Source organism: Engraulis encrasicolus, chromosome 5, assembly GCF_034702125.1.
Source record: "Engraulis encrasicolus isolate BLACKSEA-1 chromosome 5, IST_EnEncr_1.0, whole genome shotgun sequence".
Classification (NCBI taxonomy): Eukaryota; Metazoa; Chordata; class Actinopteri; order Clupeiformes; family Engraulidae; genus Engraulis; species Engraulis encrasicolus.
The window spans coordinates 17,505,048-17,526,708 of record NC_085861.1 but is presented as its reverse complement, the minus strand read 5'-3'; the positions used below and the strand labels follow the sequence as shown (position 1 = coordinate 17,526,708).

General features: G+C 42.4%; 1 protein-coding gene, 2 long non-coding RNA genes and 2 other non-coding genes across 6 annotated transcripts; 2 read left to right on the top strand and 3 right to left on the bottom strand.

Moving 5' to 3' along the window:
- Window positions 1-157: 157 nt before the first annotated feature.
- On the top strand, window positions 158-228 carry trnag-ccc (transfer RNA glycine (anticodon CCC)). Its single transcript has one exon. It is a non-coding gene; the product is annotated as a tRNA-Gly (tRNA).
- A 243-nt stretch (window positions 229-471) lies between these two features.
- Window positions 472-542, top strand: trnag-ccc (transfer RNA glycine (anticodon CCC)). Its single transcript has one exon. It is a non-coding gene; the product is annotated as a tRNA-Gly (tRNA).
- An 8,466-nt stretch (window positions 543-9,008) lies between these two features.
- LOC134449711 (carcinoembryonic antigen-related cell adhesion molecule 5-like) lies at window positions 9,009-21,339 on the bottom strand. Its single transcript, XM_063199821.1, has 8 exons — window positions 21,291-21,339; window positions 18,055-18,318; window positions 13,020-13,286; window positions 12,561-12,839; window positions 12,021-12,275; window positions 10,898-11,012; window positions 10,698-10,720; window positions 9,009-9,061 (listed from the first exon to the last, which is right to left on the bottom strand). The coding sequence occupies exons 1-8, from the start codon at window positions 21,337-21,339 to the stop codon at window positions 9,009-9,011; spliced, it is 1,305 nt and encodes a 434-aa protein (XP_063055891.1).
- LOC134449028 (uncharacterized) lies at window positions 13,840-15,095 on the bottom strand. Its single transcript, XR_010034898.1, has 3 exons — window positions 14,779-15,095; window positions 14,459-14,686; window positions 13,840-14,211 (listed from the first exon to the last, which is right to left on the bottom strand). It is a non-coding gene; the product is annotated as an uncharacterized LOC134449028 (long non-coding RNA).
- LOC134449027 (uncharacterized) lies at window positions 16,737-17,501 on the bottom strand. 2 transcript variants are annotated; one of them, XR_010034897.1, is made up of 4 exons: window positions 17,406-17,501; window positions 17,242-17,313; window positions 17,086-17,159; window positions 16,737-16,838 (listed from the first exon to the last, which is right to left on the bottom strand). It is a non-coding gene; the product is annotated as an uncharacterized LOC134449027 (long non-coding RNA). The 2 variants fall into 2 exon arrangements; XR_010034896.1 differs by lacking the exon at window positions 16,737-16,838 and having other exon boundaries at window positions 16,980-17,159.
- Window positions 21,340-21,661: the final 322 nt, after the last annotated feature.

The window sequence follows — 21,661 nt, the reverse complement described above, 5'->3', positions numbered from 1 at the left end:
GAAAAAGAAAAGAGTTCGTATTCAATATGGACTAAAAAAACAGTCAAAATCCATTGGATGTCGTTGTTGACAGTTGATTAGCAAACTTCCACATCAACGTATTTGACTACGCATGCAGTTTGTGAACTTGACTCTTGAATCCTTTCATATCACTTAAGCGCCAATAGTGTAGTGGTATCATACAAGATTCCCATTCTTGTGACCCGGGTTCGATTCCCGGTTGGCGCAGAAGTTTGGATTTACCACTGGATAAGATAAAAAAAGAGAGTCAAATTCCACTGGGTGCCTTTGCTGACTGTCGAGTTATGGATGGTGAAAAACATAAGTGTTCGTATTCAATATGGACTAAAAAAACAGTCAAAATCCACTGGATGTCGTTGTTGACAGTTGATCAGCAAACTTCCACAACAACGTATTTGACTACGCATGCAGTTTGTGAACTTGACTCTTTAATCCTTTCTTATCACTTAAGCGCCAATAGTGTAGTGGTATCATACAAGATTCCCATTCTTGTGACCCGGGTTCGATTCCCGGTTGGCGCAGAAGTTTGGATTTACCACTGGATATGATGGGAAAAAAAAGAGTCAAAGTCCACTGGGTGCCTTTGCTGACTGTCGAGTTATGGATGGTGAAAAAGATAAGTGTTCGTATTCAATATGGACTAAAAAAACAGTCAAAATCCACTGGATGTCGTTGTTGACAGTTGATTAGCAAACTTCCTCAACAATGTATTTGACTAAGCATGCAGTTTGTGTACTTGATTCATGAATCCTTTCATATCACTTGAGCGCCAATAGTGTAGTGGTATCATACAAGATTCCCATTCTTGTGACCCGGGTTCGATTCTCGGTTGGAGCAAGAGTTGAGATTTACTACTGAATATGATAAAGAAAAGAGAGCGAAATTCCACTTGGTTGCCATTCGACTCCTAGATGGTGCAAAAGAGTTTGCAATCAATATGGACCAAAAAAAGAGTCAAAGGCTCAATTCGAAACGGGAGGCAGTGACTCGATGACTCTCCTCCTACATAAACAGGTCACTGATCAGATAGGTGAAGTTAGTTGATGAGGCAGCCGTTACGAGTGTGCTGCCTTGCGCATTTGATGTTACGGCGATTCTATGGCGGGAGTTACGTTCCATCACGTTAGCGCTTAGCTTACGCATGCTATTTGAACGGTGAATGATCGTCAGACGGCGGAATCGTAAAAATAGGCTATAAATAGATCTAGCGACAGCATATTTAGATACTACAATGTTGATTTATCCATTCGATTTTCAATATCTACATACATAAGTGTCAGAATAAAGAGTATGATAAGGCAGTAGCTTGTGTAGTATATAATATATAAGTAGCCATGTTTGTTTTTCAGGTTTCCGGTTGAGAGGGAGGTGGCGCACAGCATGTTGGGTACCAAGGCAGCGAAGTCAGCATCTGAGGCTGACCTCAAATATCCCCTTTACGCCAACAAATGCAGTCAACTGCCGAGAGAGGAACTAAAGCAATTTTTCGTTTCGATCCACACTTCAAGACTTGATGTCCAGTTAGCTCACTGGAAGGAGAGCTGCCTTCCCCGTTTCGAATTGAGTCAAAATCCACTGGATGTCATTGTTAACAGTCGATTAGCAAATTTCCTCGACAATGTATATGAATATTCATGCAGTTTTTGAACTTGACTACTGGATCCTTTCAACCACTCAAGTGCCAATAGTGTAGTGGTATTATACAAGATTCCCATTCTTGTGACCTGGGTTCGATTCCCGGTTGGCGTAAGCGTTAGGATTTACCACTGAATATGATGAAAAAAGGGAGTCAAAGTTCACTGGGAGGCTTTGTTGCCAGTTGGGTCATGGATGGTGCAAAAGATAAGAGTTCGTATTCAATATGGACAAAAAAAGAGGCAAAATCTACTGGATGTCATTGTTGACTGTCGATTAGCAAACTTCCTCAGCAACGTATTTGAATATGCATGCAGTCTGTGAACATAATTCACGAGTCCTTTCATGTCACTTAAGCGCCAATAGTGTAGTGGTATCATACAAGATTCCCATTCTTGTGACCTGGGTTTGATTCCCGGTTGGCGCAGAAGTTTGGATTTACCACTGGATATGAGGGAAAAAAAGAGAGTGAAAGTCCACTGGGCGCCTTTGTTGCCAGTCGACTCCTGGATGTAGTGCAGGTTCAGTTGTCCCAAAAATAAGGTTTAGGAACATTTCATATAGATTTTTCCAAATTGTGTTTTTTATCAACTTCAAACCCCATAGTCTTCGAATCCACCTGTTTCCATTTTTTTCTGAAGAGGAAACGCCCAGAGTCCAAGATGGTGGATATGTGGTCATATTCTAACACAATTGAATGTAATTGAAAGAAACATGTCATATACATTTTTGGAATTGGTGTTTTTTATATTTCTTACACCCCCTGAATACAAACCAACCTGTTTCCACCCCTGCCCTGGGGTTGCAGGTATGACATCACGTTGGGGGAACTCCCCCCAGGATTCTAAGGTTCTACATACTCCTATTAGCCTGGGGAGCCCCCAACGTGATGTCATAATGGTACATATTCTTCAAATGGTTAACCTGCAACCCCACCTTTTCAAGTTTTAGTACCAAAATCCAAGATGGCTGACATGACATATAGCATAAATTATGTATTTGGTGTTTTAAGGTCTCTAAAGTCATTGTTTTTTCTTGTATTTGTAATATTCACGATGGATAAAGGACTGTTCAGTCGGCCATTACATGAACTTCATTTAAAAATTATTCAATCTGTTGTAAAAATTCAACATGACATCAGAAAAGGCATTGAACGGCTCTTTTTATGACCAGGTAATGTGTCTTATCCTATTTATTTGTAGGACCCCCTCTGAATACAAAACAACTTGTTTTTATTTTCCCTTTAACTTTCAGAAGCAAAATCCAAGATGGCTGACATTATAGCAAAATAAGGACATTTTGGTGTTTTGACCCATAAAGACATGGTGTTATTAATTTGCTGTTACCAAAATGGCAATGGCCAAGTCGTAGTGCATTACTAAAGGCCCTGTGTCATACGGACCGTATTCTTTTCTTTGAAGGCCTCAGTGTTTTCCTGTTCATTCAAATGAATGCAGGAAAAAAGATGAGGCCTTCAAAGAAAATAACACGGTCCGTACAGTCAAACATGGCGGAGGTTCCCTGATGTTTTTAGGTTGCTTTGCTGCCTCTGGCACTGGACTGCTTGACCGTGTGCATGAAATTATGAAGTCTAAAGACTATCAACAAATTTTGCAGCATAATGTAGGAGTCCACCCCCTAATCCCATAGAAAACCTGTGGAGAGATCTCACAATGATAGTTTGGAGAAAGCACCCTTCAAATCACCTCAAGGATGGTCTAAAATTCCAGCAGAGCATTGTAAGAAACTCATCGATGGTTACCGCAAGTGGTTGTTCGCAGATATTTTGTCTAAAGGTTGTGCTACCAAGTATTAGGCTGAGGGTGTCAATACTTTTGTCTGGCCCATTTTTAGAGTTTTGTGTAAAATGATCATTCATTTCACTTTTTTTTTAATTCTCTTTTGTGTTTTTTCATTGCAAGAAAAACAAAAGAAGATATTAATAACAAAGAATTTGTGATTGCAATCATTTTCTGGAAGAAATTGAGTATTTTCTAACAGAATTGAAGGGGTGCCAATACTTTTGGCCATGACTGTACAGTTTGTGTACTTGATTAATGAATCAGTTTCCCTCTAGCAAGCTTCAATAGTGTAGAGGTATCATACAAGATTCTCATTCTTGTTACGCGTTTGATTCCCGGTTGGCGCAAAAGTTAGGGGGAAAAAAAGAATCAAAATCCACTGGGTGTGTTCGTTGACAGTTGATTCCAAGATGTTCTGAAAGTAAAGAGTTTACTCTCAATATGGACAAAAAAGAGTAAAAATCCACTGGTTGTCTTTGCTGACAGCTGATTAACAAAATTCCTCGTCAGTGGATCTGACTATGTATGAACAGTTTGTGTGCTTGATTCATGAATCCATTTTATATAAGCACGCGCCAATAGTGTTCTTGTGACCCAGGTTTGATTCGTGGTTGGCACAACAGTTATTTAGCTCTCAATATGATAGAATAAATGAGTCAAAATCCATTGGGTGTGTTTGTTGACAGTCGATTCCTGGACGGTGCCTAAGTTAGTATATCGCTCTCAATATGGACAAAATAAAAATTGTCAAAATCCACTGGCTGTCGTTGACAGTCGATTTGCAAAATTAATTGCCAGTCAACCTGACTATGCATGTACAGTTTGTGAACTGTGAACAGATTCATGAATCTGTGTATGTCATTCAACTTGATTTATGTAATTTTCATTTTTCTATTCATTTTCATTAAGTGCTAATTGTGTAAGGGTATCCTACAGGATTTCCATTATTGCACGATGGGTGTGTTGACATAAGGGTGTGTTGATATAAGGATTCACAATGAATTATAGTTAATTGGATTAAGCTCTCAATGATGACACAAATTCAATAGTGTAGTGGTGTCATGCAAGATTCCCATTCTTGAAAAGCTGTTAACCGTCAGCACAAAATTGAATCTCCCTCATACAATGAATAAAAAAGTACAGGAGAAAGGTAAAACTCAGAGAATCATGCGTGGTGTTGTGCATGGACATTTTTTGTTAAATGCAATTTGAGTTGGCTATATAGCAGGAATTGATTTTGCAAGACATGTCTGCCTTCACTAGAGGTCAGTAAAACCCTTTGTTATATCAATATCCTCCCAGTCTATGCTGCACAATCTCCGTACAGTAGTTTGCCTGTATTGAAGAAGTAAAGCAATATGTAAACAGAAGATAATACAAATTAGCCAACATTATTTTGGTGTTCAGTCTTTAAATATTATGTTCATAAGTATATTCATTAGTTATATTATCCACATTCCATCCCTATTCAAAAGATAATAGCTTCAAACATCCGTAATCTTCTTAGATTCCTTTTCATTTCCTGTTCTAAAGGGCAACATATATTTCAGTTCAGATAAGTTCTGAGTCATTCTTCTCAACACAACAGCTCACTCACTCACCTGTGTAGCAATCGTGGGCTGAATGGATCCATATGGTTTCTTCGTGGTGGGGTCAATGACAACAATTGGTAGGAATGCATGCTTTGGTATCTGGGAGAAAACCACCTGTAATTTGTAGCTGTGGTTTAGTATTGTATAATAAGTGCTATGTGCTATCAAATAATGACTGCAGTAGGAAAAGGCATTACTTTATAGAAACTATATACTGTCAAATCTTGACAATAAAACATGAATAAATGTGTTATTACTCAACCAGGCCAGCTGTAGGATATTTAGTTCTGCTTTCAGCATGTAGTGCTGTTATGTGAGCCATGTACCCTTTATGAAGCTGCATATTGCAACATTCATATCGGAATTTTGAATTGGGGAGATTTAAATACACTGATTTTACTCGGAAGTGCTGAAACTGGTTTTCATCGCTCTGGGTGGTTCAGTGGAGCTCAGAGCACTCATTGTCAAGGACAATTGCAATGGCAATCTGAACTTGTCTAGCGGACCAATTCCCTTCCCTCTACGCCCCTAGTGGCACTATATGTAATTCACTGCCAGTGGGATTTAGTGAAAATCCTAATGGTTTTTTTGCATTGCGAGGCACAGAAATGTATCCCTCTACATATAATTGCGCTGATTGGATGTCTCCTGCCTATATTATGAATGGAGGAGGGTTGGCCAGGTATTGCAATCACCCTGTCTCTTTGTCTGTCTTTCTGTCCATCTTTCTGTCTTGTCCGCTCACTGTGTGTGTGTGTGTGTGTGTGTGTGTGTGTGTGTGTGTGTGTGTGTGTGTGTGTGTGTGTGTGTGTGTGTGTGTGTGTGTGTGTGTGTGTGTGTGTGTGTGTGTGTGTGTGTGTGTGTGTGTGCGTGTGTGTGTGCGTGTGCGTGTGTGACATTTAGACAACATTCACTCCTGATGTAATTTCATTAGATATATTTATGTGTTTTCTGTCCCTACAGAGGCAGGATCCCGGAGTGGGGGAGATGGACTGTCTGTGGGTGAGATAGGTTTAATAGCAGCTGGAGTTCTGTTTGCAGTGATTGCAATTGTGGGAGGTTGTTATTATTTTAAGAAGACAAGGTGAGTTGACCATCACCGTCAGCTACAAACATTGTCAGAAGAACGTCTTTTTTATATAGAAAGTGCAGTTTGGGCTTAAAATTCCGATGTTATTCGCTTCCTCTTTCTGAGTGAGGAATGCAGCAAGTAAAATATATATCATTCATAATTTAATTATATTACATTACATTGCATTTGGCAGGCGATTTTTATCCAAATCGACTTACAATCGTGGACATATTCATAGTCAACAACACTATACAAAGTGCACAGGAAACAATATTCAAAGTAATAATATAATAACATATAAATTTAAAAATTTTAAATCCAAGTTACATTCAATATTCATTCCATAATCATGTATGCTGACTAGATGTGACATCATATTCACTCACTTGAGAGCGTTATATCTGTTTACAGAGAAAAGACAGCTGCAGTGGTAAGTCCAAACAAGATTACAAAGCATTTTTGCTGGTGCATGAATATTTTTCAATGTGGATTTTTTTAAAATCCATTTACATACTACAGAGATGTAGTAGCAGATGGGATTCACAGCTGAGTAATGTAGAGATTATTATTCTGAACTGGTTGGTTATGGCATGTATGAATATGGGGTCTGTGAAAATACACATCAGACACCAATATATATGCATTGTTGTCTGACTTCTCAGCAGCAATGTGCATATGTTAAATTTATCCAACATACATATTTCCCCAACATAATTGTAACCAAAACTTAACTAACCTTATCTTTCTTGCTTATACAGCAGTCTGACCGCTGGAACAGGTGTGTTTTACAAACATTATCAAATGAGATGTCAATTAGTATTGTTTTTGTTTGCTGTTGTTATGAGCATTTCATGTGTCTCGGTTTTCAGAGCAATGCAGTCTGGCCGAGGCCAGGTGATGGACACCATGGAAATTCCCACGCTGAGAGCTGCTGTTGGGTCAGTTGACGCCCGGGGTCGATGCAGGGCACAAGTCATGGAAGGATTAGTAGTTCAATGCAATACTACACAGCTCACATCCACCGTCTGACTGATCCAACTGACAGGTAATTTGCAAACAACCCATGCTGTCCAAGGGCACGCAGAAAAGTATATGAGGCTCAGATTGGGACAGATGTCGAGTGGGAGTATCCTAGCAATAATAATCAAGATTTTGGTCATTTTCAAACTAGTAGCCTATGTTTGGCCATGGCGGCCTAGATATGTTCAGTATATTTACAGTAGGCCTATATTTATGGTCAGTGAATGATAACAGTGCACTGTTCCCTATTTCCATATTTTATTTCCTTAGTATAGTAAGTGATATGGTTCACAGGTTCACTGTTATAATGCTTATGACCTGATGTGCCCTGTTCTTCCTGTAGGCTGCATCCACACCACCAACCGGCCAAAGATGTGATCAGTTGAAGAAGGGCGGAGTAATCATTGCCTCTTCATGCTTATATATCACCAGCATAAATCAAAAGTAGAATTTGACATAGGAAAACAATCTCTTCATGTCTTGTAGTGGACACAAGGTTTATGACTGTCCATGGTCTTTTATTAGGCAATATGACTGTCTATCATTATGTGTACTTAGTCCATAGCCAATCAGCCAATCTAAGCCAAACATTGTTGTTTTAGAATGACATGTATATAGGCCTATAAACAGATTAGAGCACTGTCTAAGGCTTGGTCAAGAAACGGTTTCAGATGTGGTGTTGCCATAGTGGATCTGAAAACAAACTACAAGCTTGTGTTTGTTCCCATCCCCTGATTGGCCTGGAAATGCAGATGAGCGTTTCGTCCAGGCTTTCCAGGCTATTGAGCTGATTGAAACGAGCGTGCCAGGCTGCATGGGAACTCCCAGGCTAATAGCCTATGTTTACACAAAGCGGGGGAGTGGTTTGTTAATACTGTTGGTATGCAGATATCCCAAGCATACACCAGATAATTAACAAGCCTTTCCTAACCTCCTTGACACATCCATATATTTATTGAGTTGTCAAGTACGCCTAAAAATAATCAGCATTTAAATTATAGGACTATCTGTATTTTTGTCTAGGCTATGTGGCACAGGTTTGCTGAGCTGTGTTTATTTATTTATAATGGCCTATATGTCCAAAATGTATGCATTGATGTATTCATTATTAGTGTATTGATTAATCTGCAAAGCTTTTTTATTGCCTAATTTTGTGATTATTTTATTTTGAAATAATGTATTGTAGTAAACAAATATCTCACACTGTCAATTAAACATACATTTTATTGCTCAATGTTTGGTTGTTCAGACCTTCCTCAGGTGTGTTCCTATCAGCAAAAAAATAATGTTTACTGCTACTGTTTACATCCTCTGATTTCACCGTAACCTTGGTAACATTCAACACAGATGGGCAGTCATGGGTAAGCGGTTAGGGCGTCAGACATGAAGGCCAAAGGTTGCGGTTTGCCTCCCGACCCACCAGGTTAGTGTGGGGAGTAATTAACCAGTGCACTCCCCCATCCCCCTCCATGACTGAGATACCCTGATCATGGTACCGTCCTGCTGCACTGCTCCCTTGGGGCGCCATTGAGGGCTGCCCCCTTGCACAGGTGAGGCATGAATGCAATTTCATTGTGTGCAGTGTTCATTGTTGTGCTGTCGAGTGCTGTGTCACAATGACAATGGGGTTTCCCAATTGGGCTTTCACTATGAGGTGTGCAAAAGCCCTCCATGGTGAATTTCGAGATATGTATTTAATTTTAAAACGTGTTTTCATGATACATTGATACTGTACTGTGTAAATACAACTACGATTTCTGTGTAAATAAACTGGATTATTAATTTGCTGAAGTGGGCAAGACCATATTCACTACAGTGGAATATTTAAAAAGTAAAGTTGCTGTGATAACTCCATAAATTCAATGGTTACCGTCCTTTGCCACATCCATTTAGTGTAAACTTTGTAGAAGGGGGTGACACTGATGGGGTGACACAGATCAGATTTCAAACAATAACACATTCATTTATTTTTTTTAAAAATCAGCTATCACAATAGTATGTGGATGGATGGCAAACACAAATGAAATGGAGTGCAAACCAGTGTATATTTCAAAGCAAGTGTAGTGTGTGAAAAGGGGAAGAGAAAAAAAATCTGGGGGGTGGGTAGGGTTAGTGGGCTGACATGGAGCCTGAGATAGCGAGACAGAGACAGACAGAGAGAGAGAGAGAAGCGCCATAAATCCCTGGACATTATTTACAGTTCCTTATCCTCCCAACTAAGGTGTAGCCACGCTTGAATTAATAGTTGACCGATTCACCACTGTGTGTTTCCTTCTTCTGTCAAAGCACCTGGAAACCTAATGACAGGAAAGCAATATTCATAGCCTTAGGACAACATGCTGTGTTTTTTTTTTTAAAACTTTACTTTTAACGGTTGTATCTCAGAGCGGAATTTGCATAGTGAACAAGGTCAAGAGGGGGAATTGCAGGTGAACTTTTCAAATATTTGTGTTAAGTGCAAATGCTCATGAGCACATAAACATAGTGGCACACATTCTCACACACAGTAATAAAAATCTCAGTCCATAGTTCATTTACCTCTGTGTGTGTGGTGGTCAAATAGATCACAGGAGATCCAGCGGCATTGATGGCCCTTTGGAGCCTTTGATTTTCAGTCAGTACAGCAGCCTCACAAAGCGTGACATACATACTGCTCACATACAGTGAAGACATAGACTCGATTCCCTCAGTCCCTTCAACTCACCTTCTCTACAAATATGTAGGCCTACATTAACAAATGTAAAACACAAAACAATAGAAATAAAGATGCTAAGTACAGACACACTATGGATGAGGAGACAGTTTTCTTTCTAGGGGAAAATTCTGTTGTCTTTCACTTTGATGTCCCAATTGTGGTTTCATAGGTCTTGGCAGGCACATCTCGAACCTGTAAAGCAAGGAAGTGAGTGGAAAGACACATTGCGATGTGATTGTAGTACTGGAGAAGCAGCTAAATACATTTTACATCAAAAACACTGATGGCTATCTGCATACTCACTGTAGAATTCCCAGCAGGCATAGACTCATAGACATGGGGCCCAGGCTGTTTCTCTGTAGCTCCAACAGTGTTTACATACACATGACCACTCACAGACGATTCCTGACACAACACAATCACAACAAATATTATTTTGTAACGTACAAAATACACAAATATACAACCAGAGGGAAGATACCAGGACATAGAAAATACTACATGTTATGCATTATTATCATGATTAGTGGTACAATATCCTATCAAACATTGTTACAAGGTCGCTTTACTTCCTTCTCATAGCCTACATAATTGCAATACAGCAGTTAATCTGAGTCTCAAACTCTCAGTGATTTATTCACCCTGATCAAATTAAATTTCGGGTTCGCCAAAATATGTATCTAACATACTCACTGTCATTGGATGTGCACTAGTGGGCTGGGGTGTTTCATAGGCAGCTGTACCTGATTGACAAACCAGAAAGCTTTATGTTGTAAGACTGCCATTACGTGGTCTGAAGCTTAGAACAATATTAGTATGTGATATATTGTAAAAGAGACAGTATTGTTGAACATCAGCACCTCTTTGTGTAGATTTGTTTTTCCTGTCCCACGAAAAAGCACCAATTGGGCATTGTGCATAAAAAGGTATAGATATATCAACAGACAGAAAGAAAGACAAGGTAAAAGACATGTCAAAATGTAAATCTTGTTTATATATTAGGCCTACATTTCACATTTCATTCACAGAGCAAGTAATGCATAAAGTAATGTGTACGAACCCTTTTTTCTTCCCTACAAAGATGAATATTCCAATCCCAGCTGCAACGATGATAATTATAACAGCTAGTACTATTCCAACTATGGCTCCAACGGACAGTCCGGCAGGACTAGGTGCTGTAAAGACAATACGCATGAATTACAGATTAAATGAACTACGGATTATAATATACATATATTGCAAACTTCAGGAGGATTACTAAATCTGCTTTATATCATCTCAAAAACATTTCTAAATTTAAGTATCTTATGTCAAAACAAGATCAAGACAAATTAGTGCGTGCATTCATTTCAAGTAAAATTGACTACTGCAACAGCCTTTTTCACAGGTCTTCCCAAGAAGACTATCAAACAGCTTTAACGTATCCAAAATGCAGCTGCTAGGGTTCTTACAAGAACAAGAAGATTTGATCACATTACACCGATTTTAAGGTTCCTGCATTGGCTCCCAGTAAGATATAGAATCGACTTTAAGGCATTACTGCTAGTGTTCAAATCATTAAATGGGTTGGGGCCCAGCTACATACTGGATATGCTTCAGCTGTACACAACATAGGCATCTAAGGTCTATGAATGAAAACTTGCTGGTTTTACCCACTGTCAAAACAAAGTGTGGGGAGGCAGCCTTTAGCTACTATGCTTCAAAGCTTTGGAATCAGCTTCCCGAGGAAGTGAAAAATGCCCCTACTGTTGAAAGTTTCAAGAACAGACATAAGACAAAGCTTTTCTCTGATGCCTTCTCTTAGAGATCTAAATGTTCTTCATGTTTTTATATACTTTTTTCCTTTATTTTCTGCTTTTATCTTTACTATTTAATCTATTTTCACCAGCCATGCCTTGTGTTTTTATTTCTATTTTATTTCATGTTATTTTATTTTATATCATTTTTTTTTTTTATCTTACTTTACAGTACAGCACATTGAATTGCATTCATGTATGAAATGTGCTATACAAATAAAATCGCCTTGTCTTCAGGAGTACACACTGATGTAATTGCAAAACGTCAAGAGTATTATGACACTAATTTTGTATACAAATTATCCACAAAAAAATATTTTGAAAATGTACAGTCCCATGATAGGGAATATCTTTACCATTTAAAAATAAAATTCAATAGGGGCCTACCTTTAACAGATAGTTCAAAATCTGCTTTGTTTAATCCTTCGGTGACACTGTTTATAGCAGTGCAGGTGTAGGTTCCACTGTCTTTGTAGGTGCTATTCTCTTGTATGTATGAGCCTCCTGTTCCTACTGTGTTTGTCCCATTGAATGTCCACAAGTAGATACAGCCAGGAATAGATTCAGCAGAACAGGTCAGGTGGATCTGTTTTCCCACCTCTATGTGTCTTTCTCCCATAATGTGAACTTCCTCTGGTCCATCTGTAAACATTGATCATAGTTAGGGTCTATACACTACCAGTCAATTTTTTTTATTATCCAGTTGAATTTCAAGTCATGCAACGCCAATGAATAATTTGAAACAGAAGAACAGCCTAGCCTGGAGAGCATCTTGTATCTCTCCCACGGAGTCAGTGTAGAACCACAAAAAAACTGTGAAAAATGTGATGTTCCAAAGCATTTGAACGTATGTATGAGTTAATTAGGGAATGTATAGTTCACATATGTAAATCAGTGTCTACCAGACATTATCTAATCCAAACTTACAGTTAACAATCAGTAGTTTTGAGACCTCTATAGAACCGAATGAGTTGCTGACTTTGCACTTATACTGTCCCGTGTCTTCTATCTGTACTGGGCTGATGGACACTGTTCTGTTGTCTTCACTGATGGTGACTCTGTCTGGTTCTGGAGACAGAGTTCCTCCATTCTTCATCCACTTCCTGGTGGTGATGGATCCCTTGACCTCACAGGTTAAGCTCACAGAACTTTTCCCTGCTATTACTTTGTCACCAGTGATTGTAATGGTAGCATCAGATATGTTTTCTGTGAGAAGAGAAAATTAAGATTAATTCATTTAATTTATTATGGTGGACAACACTGTACACAATTTCAACATTGTACAACAGTAACAAGTTCAACAATATTGGATATCTACATATCTACATCTTCAACTTTAATATTCTTTATTATTCAAAGAGAATGCTATTAAATTTAAATGCTTACCCAGCACAGTGATGCTTGTTGGATATGATAATGTATACCTCTGGGTTTTCCTATTATGGGCCCAGCAGGTGTATTTTCCACTCTGACTGGGCTGAACATTCTCCAGTCTGAGTTCTGGTCCCTCTCTACCCAGCAGGGTTCCATTCAGAGCCCACTGGAACTGGGCAGCAGGGCTGGACTCAGAGGAGCAGGACAGGACGATGTCAGAACCTGAACTGTAGAACTCTGCTGGAGGTGTCACTACCATTATAACATTGTCTGGACCATCTGTAATTACATATTTACATACATTTGATTACATAGAAATGGATTAAAAGCTGACTTTTTAGAGCTGTTATTTATCTACAGTAATAGGTAGCAACAATGGTACTGCAGTAAAGGATGAGGATGTAGCACACAACATACTGTGGCCTGCGTTCTCTTTACCGTAATATTTTTTATATTTTTAATATGTTTATAAGATGTTTAGTGACTACGCCACTCTCATTTGTCAGGGTGAGAGAACCCAACCATCAAACACTTGATTTGACTTTCCCCGCAACAGGTTACTGAATAACAAGAGATACAACTGTCATACAATTCAGAGTTCTTTTTATTTTCTTTCTTTTCGTAATGAGTCTCTGTGTCTGAAAATATGCCTCATGGGCTCAGTCCAATATAAATATAGAATATGAACTTTAACAGCATTTGTAGGCACGCCATCTTAATATACAAAATTGTGCAAATGTGCTAGTTATGCAAAAGTGCTAATTGCACGAGGGGTAGACCAAATAACAGAAATTGCACGGCAAACAAAGTTAGTAAATCAAATTGTAAAAAAGAAAACAAACTGCCAAAAGGGCAAGATTGGTAATGGCCACCACACACACACACAAGCCTGTTAGACACACGTCTTTGGTCTCCCCCTACAGCAAGTATAGGTTCCAAAAGGAGTCTGAGATTTAAGATACGTCTCCCAGTAATACTTCAGTGTTCATACCCTAATCATATAGGCCTACACAAGCTCCGTCTTGGCGGTTACTAAGTAGAAACTTACACGAGCCCCTTCGTCTCGTATGTTAGAGTGAAACGGTTGCACAGGATGAATCACTCACACAATAGGACAAAACAAAACAAAAGGTTGGGAAAAGAACAGTGATGCCCCCCTTCTCTAGTGACACTGCATCAGTGTAGTCGAAGGCACCATCTCCTCCTATGTACATTTAACGAGAAAGTTACCATTAGGCACGGCATTATAAATCGATTAAACAGGAGTTGTGTATTGTGGAAATGTGGGCGCTCCCACAGGTGCAACCACGACACCACAGCGCGATATCAAAGGCACCACGCTGCCAGTCCCGCCATCACACCTGCGGAGCACCCCCACTCCCACCCCACACAACTCCCTACACAAGTCAAGTGCTAAGCGTCGAAACTCTTACAGAAAATGCCGGCATTACCTCTGGTTCTCTCGAAGCGGCATGCAAGCAGTCAACCACACAGGACACAAAGTGGAAGAACATCACCAGCGACACTGTGATAGAGTAACACTACATCAGTCACAACAGAGACTACGTTCGCACACACGAGAGAAGCGTACAGAACGCATCTTTTACCTTGAGTTTGCCAAGCTCAGCACACCATCCCAGAACAGCAGCCGACCCCACGCCAGCCGCCGATGGACAGGGCTACAATTAAGTTAAATGGTGTCAGTAACCAACAACTAAGTACATTACAATGCACCAAAAAGAGCAATAAACCAACCGAGAAGGACGCCTACCTTTCCTGTACGGTGGCTCAACCACAAACAGAGGGACAGAGAGAGCGGTGTGCCCACGCTACACTCGACAGCATCAAAAACACGGCGTCTTTGCTAGCTAGCTACCACCGCAATGATTTATGCTACACACCTGAAGGAAAGGGGAGTGTCGTTACCCCGTCAGAATAAAAGTTCAGGATAACCACCGGTTACATACACCCCCACTTTAAAAGGTCACCGTCCCGGTGACACTCCGCACTCGCACACATCCCCGCACACACCCAACAAGCGCGCACGCACACACACCCAACAAGCGCGCACGCACACACACACACACGCACGCGCATCGCACGCGCATCCAACGAGCGCAACCACAGGCACACTAGAGGCCCCCCAGCACATTAACCATCAACAAAGTACACATGCACATAATCATACACAGACACTGCATTATGATCCAGGATGGAGTCACGCCAGGCTGGATGGACATGGACGTTCTTCTGGGACGGTTACTCTCCAGTCCACTACATGACAGTCTGCGGTTGGAGGCCTGCCCATTGCCCCCTGAGTGGGCTGTCGGCGAAGGCTGCCGCTGCGCACCCACAGAGGCCCGTTGCCCATTGCCCCCTGAGTGGGCTGTCGGCGAAGGCTGCCGCTGCGCACCCACAGAGGCCCGCTGCCCATTCCCCCCTGAGTGGGCTGTCGGTGAGGGCTGCCACTGCGCACCCACAGAGGCCCGTTGCCCATCACGGTCTCTCACTGGGTGCCCCAGATGCTGGCTCCCCCACGTGAAGCCAGCCTCATGCGACATGGACGTTCTTCTTGGACGGTTACTCTCCGGTCCACTAAATGACAGTCTGCGCCTGCGGTTGGAGGCCTGCCCATTGCCCCCTGAGTGGGCTGTCGGCGAGGGCTGCCGCTGCGCACCCACAGAGGCCCGTTGCCCATCACGGTCTCTCACCGGGTGTCCCCGATGCTGGCTCTCCCACGTGAAGCCAGCCTCCTGCGACTCCGGTTGAGGTTGAGGTTGCTGGGAAATGCCCAGCCACCTTGACAGCACATCCAGCTGCCCTTGCCGATGCGCTACCATCTGCTTCAACTCAGACAGTCCTTCCATGCTTCTCTCGCAGCTTGGCCGTCGGCTATGCCAGCACCCCTGCCGGTGATCATCGGTGGGGCCCTCCGCTGGCTGGGGGTAATCACTGCTCTTTTCCCAACAAAACAAAACAAAAGCATACAAAACCCACCACTAACAATTGTAGACAGCCGTATCCACTTAGTTATCCTGCCGACTACGCCAAATGTGGCCTGCGTTATCTTTACCGTTATATTTTTAATATTTTTAAGATGTTTTTAAGATGTTTAGTGACTACGCCACTCTCATTTGTAAGGGTGAGAGAACCCAACCATCAAACACTTGATTTGACTTTCCCCGCAACAGGTTACTGAATAACAAGAGATACAACTGTCATACAATTCAGAGTTCTTTTTATTTTCGTAATGAGTCTGTGTGTCTGAAAATATGCCTCATGGGCTCAGTCCAATATAAATATAGAATATGAACTTTAACAGCATTTGTAGGCACGCCATCTTAATATACAAAATTGTGCAAATGTGCTAGTTATGCAAAAGTGCTAATTGCACGAGGGGTAGACCAAATAACAAAAATTGCACGGCAAACAAGTTAGTAAATCAAATTGTAAAAAAAAGAAAACAAACTGCCAAAAGGGCAAGATTGGTAATGGCCACCACACACACACACAAGCCTGTTAGACACACGTCTTTGGTCTCCCCCTACAGCAAGTATAGGTTCCAAAAGGAGTCTGAGATTTAAGATACGTCTCCCAGTAATACTTCAGTGTTCATACCCTAATCATATAGGCCTACACAAGCTCCGTCTTGGCGGTTACTAAGTAGAAACTTACACAAGCCCCTTCGTCTTGGATGTTAGAGTGAAACGGTTGCACAGGAGGAATCACTCACACAATAGGACAAAACAAAACAAAAGGTTGGGAAAAGAACAGTGATGCCCCCCTTCTCTAGTGACACTGCATCAGTGTAGTCGAAGGCACCATCTCCTCCTATGTACATTTAACGAGAAAGTTACCATTAGGCACGGCATTATAAATCGATTAAACAGGAGTTGTGTATTGTGGAAATGTGGGCGCTCCCACAGGTGCAACCACGACACCACAGCGCGATATCAAAGGCACCACGCTGCCAGTCCCGCCATCGCACCTGCGGAGCACCCCCACTCCCACCCCACACAACTCCCTACACAAGTCAAGTGCTAAGCGTCGAAACTCTTACAGAAAATGCCGGCATTACCTCTGGTTCTCTCGAAGCGGCATGCAAGCAGTCAACCACACAGGACACAAAGTGGAAGAACATCACCAGCGACACTGTGATAGAGTAACACTACATCAGTCACAACAGAGACTACGTTCGCACACACGAGAGAAGCGTACAGAACGCATCTTTTACCTTGAGTTTGCCCAGCTCAGCACACCATCCCAGAACAGCAGCCGACCCCACGCCAGCCGCCGATGGACAGGGCTACAATTAAGTTAAATGGTGTCAGTAACCAACAACTAAGTACATTACAATGCACCAAAAAGAGCAATAAACCAACCGAGAAGGACGCCTACCTTTCCTGTACGGTGGCTCAACCACAAACAGAGGGACAGAGAGAGCGGTGTGCCCACGCTACACTCGACAGCATCAAAAACACGGCGTCTTTGCTAGCTAGCTACCACCGCAATGATTTATGCTACACACCTGAAGGAAAGGGGAGTGTCGTTACCCCGTCAGAATAAAAGTTCAGGATAACCACCGGTTACAATACTACTGTTGGTTTTGAATCGGCTATGCTCCTGTCCGAAGACCACCTCCCTAACACAGCTGCTCCACTTGTATCTTGTATGTTGCTCTTCTATAGGCCTATAGGACTTAGGTCTATGCAAAATCTAAAGATAACAGGCTAGTTTTTGTTTTGTTTTTTTGTTTGTTTTTTTTGCTAGAAGTCCTGATCTGACTTTTAATCAATGACTTAGCTTGTATAATTTTGCATCAAGACAGACAATGTATTCACTCCGAGTGAAAATGTAGGTGTAGATGTGTCGGCCCACAACACATGGGGGAATACAGGGTCCAATACTGAAATGATCATTGTAAGAATCTGCATTGATTAATATCACAACCTACATTAACCTGCAGTGAGGACTTTATCAGAGATGGGGAAGAGGTCTATGGGACACAGAACATTTTTTACCTAATGTCAATGAATTATGCACTTACAGGCAATGGTCAAAGAGACCCCAGGGCTCATTTCAGAGTTGACAATGTTGGATGTATTGCACTTGTATGGCCCAGTATCATAGCGAGTCACACTCACTATCATCAGAGTCCCCTTGTCAACCAGAACTCCTGTGACCTCATCACTCCTGTTAAACCATTGGAATGAGGGGGAGGAGCCAGAGACGGAGCATGTGAGAGTGACAGAGCTGTTGAACTCCACCAGCTCAGTCTGACTGGCTACTAGCGTCACACTGGAGATTCTCTCTGGAGGGTAAACACAATAGGGATGCACTTAGTATCCAGAATAGAGCTTTCCTACAGCTACCGTAGTTCTGTCAGATCCACTCTAGTCAAAAATGAGACCGGAAACAGAGATAAATTTCAGAAGCTTTATTTCTGAATGCATACATTTGTGTTTGGGGGTATGGCTCTGTTCGGAGGAAGTTCCCCGGCTTCTCCATGAGCTCCATGGAAGCCAATACAGGGAACAGCAGCATCCTCAGGTGGTGTGCCTTCCATTTAGCTGGAAAGGCAAAATACCCCCTAGAACAGAGCAAGCAACAACAACATGACATTTTTTGACAACGATTAGTCTGGTGGAGCAGGGGAGGTGGTGGGAGCAAAACAAGCAGCAAAAAGCAATGACAGGAAAACAAATTCGGTAGTTTAAATAAAGCGCGCCATATGTCAGCATCCAATTGTGAGCTGCCGCTGATTAACCAAAGCGCAGCTGATTAGTGGAGAGTTGTATGGGTTGGGTCGGCGTCAGCCAATAGGCAAAAGGGCGCGTTGACTATGTGGTCTGCCAGAACTAACGCAGATTGCTCGATTTCTGTCAGAACCATTCTAGTGAAAAATGAGATGGGAAACAGAGATACATTTTAGAAGCTTTATTTCTGAATGCATACATTTGTGTTTGGGGGTATGGCTCTGTTCGGAGGAAGTTCCCCGGCTTCTCCATGAGCTCCATGGAAGCCAATACAGGGAACAGCAGCATCCTCAGGTGGTGTGCCTTCCATTTAGCTGGAAAGGCAAAATACCCCCCAAACAGACCATACCAGAAACGCAGACCAAACAATTGCATTAGTTGGAAACAGGGCATTTAACAACCCCCCGAAAAACAGATATTAGGCCACCAGACGTGACTAACGATTAACGAATATTATCATTAACATTATTGAACTGCGGTAACGCCCGATGTAAAAAGAGAAGAAGTGCTATGCTTTAGCATATACCAAAATGTGGTGCGAGACAGTATTAACTTGCCCAGCAGCAGTAAAAGAAAAAGTGTGCCCAGCAGCAATTCAAAAAAAACTTGCCCAGCAGTAGTTAAAGAAAAACGTGCCCAGAGGCGGTGACCAGGCTGCAGTAGTTACATGGGCCTGAGAAGTCAAGGGGGGAAAATGGATGTCACCAGACAATAAGTAGAATAAAACGCAATTATCATGCCAGCATTACGTATAGATTGGCCGCAGTTAAGATACACAAGACAAGCGGCAGCCTAAGCTAGGGACAGTTAAGTGCCCCATGCCACCAGCTGGGAGTAGGCACGGGTAAGATAATAGACTAGACTGGCTGTTGGACAGAATGAACTATACTATATGATGTACTTAAGAAATTGGTGTTAAAGATGGTTAAACACTGGCCAAGATTCATTAGGGTAAGGTACACCAGGCCAGGGGCAGTATAGGCCAGGCTGGTCAAAAACAGCAAATGTGCTTTTTGGGCATCAGCAACATTGTGCTAGGTGGGCAATAGTAGCAATGGGCTAGGCGGGCAATAGCAGCAATGGGCTAGGCGGGCAATAGCAGCAATGGGCTAGGCGGGCAATAGCAGCAATGGGCTAGGCGGGCAATAGCAGCAGTAAATGGGCTATGGGCTAGGCGGGCAATAGCAGCAATGGGCTAGGCGGGCAATAGCAGCAGTAAATGGGCTAGCTAGGCAGCCAGCAGCTGTAGATGGGCTAGCTAGGCGGGTAGCAGCTGTAAATGGGCCAGGCGAGCGGCAGCAACAGATGGGCTGATCCTCGGGATCAGTGCTACTCTACTCTAGGATGCGGAAAAAACAACATGTTGACAAGCACACATGACAATCATATGACAGCACGCAACAAGCTGGAACCTCTGGGACGGCAACAAATAGCTAGAAAGATAGACAGATACTGCCGTCGGTCAGGCCTATCCGAGAGCAGCAGGGAGACCGGAGATGACGACAGTCAGCAGAAGCTACATGGGCACAATATGAGCGGGCAGCCGCTGGCTGGACACTAGACCGACCAATGAAGCAGCAGCTAGACTTAACCAGGTGAGCCCACAGTAGTTACGGTAGCTACACAATACAATCCAGCAGATCCGACAGCATATAGACTATACTAGCCAGTACCTAGGGGGAAAAAGTGATTTGACCACAAGTATGATATACACAGGCCATATGCTATGTTGGCTACGGCATTGGCTACGTCGGAAAGACAATTAGCTAGATGTAATTGCAGTTAGACAGAGTATGAGCCCATAGCAATTGCAGCACTTGGACTACTCAGGGCAATCGATGCTACCATGGACAACAGAGTCAACAGGCTAACAGGACAAACATTAGCACGATTACAGTCCTAAGAAGCAACACAGGCAACCAGTAACAAAAACACGAGCAACACTACAGAGTACACTTGCCGAGCAAGCAGTGTTAATTCGGACTATGAGCCAACAGCGCCACCACGACTACACAAGGAAACAGTGCAACAGACCACAGAAGCTAACGGCAAAGATTTTCTTAGCAGATCAAGATACATCATCTCAATTCATATCCGGGATCCATCTCACGTCGGGTGAAAGCCCCTTAGGAGACCAGCAGGGTTTGAGAATAAATTACGCCCCTCGAGTACTATGTGGAAATGGATCCTTGGATCACCAGAATCCCCTTAGCGCTGCGCCTTGGATCCCTCAGCCCCTAGATGGCGATAGTGCACAATCGATGTTGCTGCCACCAAATGCAACGGACGGAGAAGGAGGGGGGGACAGCGCCCCCTAAGGATACCTGACTTCGCACATTGTTTGCATTGGGTGGGCGGGATTCGGGAGATCTGCTCTGATGGACTAATTTGCTAACGGCATTAGCAAAGCCTATGTATAGTATGCTGTTGGCAGCAAGCAAACAAAATCACAAAATTATCCAGACACGGCAGCATTCAGAGCCAACATGATTTACACTGATTGTATGAAGGAGACCGCCAACGTGACCTGTACACCGATGCAGCCTCCCCCAGCCGAGGCCACGACGCAGCTCCATGAGCATGACAAGGCCTAAACCTGCTAAATGTGACCAAACAGGCAAGCCACTACCAAACATCACATAACAAAGCCTATAGTTGATATTGTACTATAGATAGATGTTGCCATTTAACCAAAGTGACTCCGAATGAGGGGGAAGACCTAATAGTGCCTTACAAGCAGCACAAGCGCTACTGCACAAAGAAACCGAGCTTGCAGAAAGATACATAGCCATGCAAGGTCACAGTTAGGCATATGATCGGGCCTATACATTTAGCAGATCTAACAGATAAGCAATATAGCCATGCCAGCACAGCTTACATCAGCCCGTAACATTAAGA

Excerpts from the sequence above, each read along its gene's own strand:
- LOC134449711 (XM_063199821.1), bottom strand. The coding sequence starts at position 21,339 with ATGGAGCTGCGTCGTGGCCTCGGCTGGGGGAGGCTGCATCGGTGTACA. Across the intron at positions 13,287-18,054 it reads GGTCTCTTTGACCATTGCCT|ATGGTCCAGACAATGTTATA; the intron begins GTAAGTGCATAA and ends ATGTAATTACAG. Across the intron at positions 10,721-10,897 it reads TTTGTAGGGAAGAAAAAAGG|GAAAAACAAATCTACACAAA; the intron begins GTTCGTACACAT and ends TTCGTGGGACAG.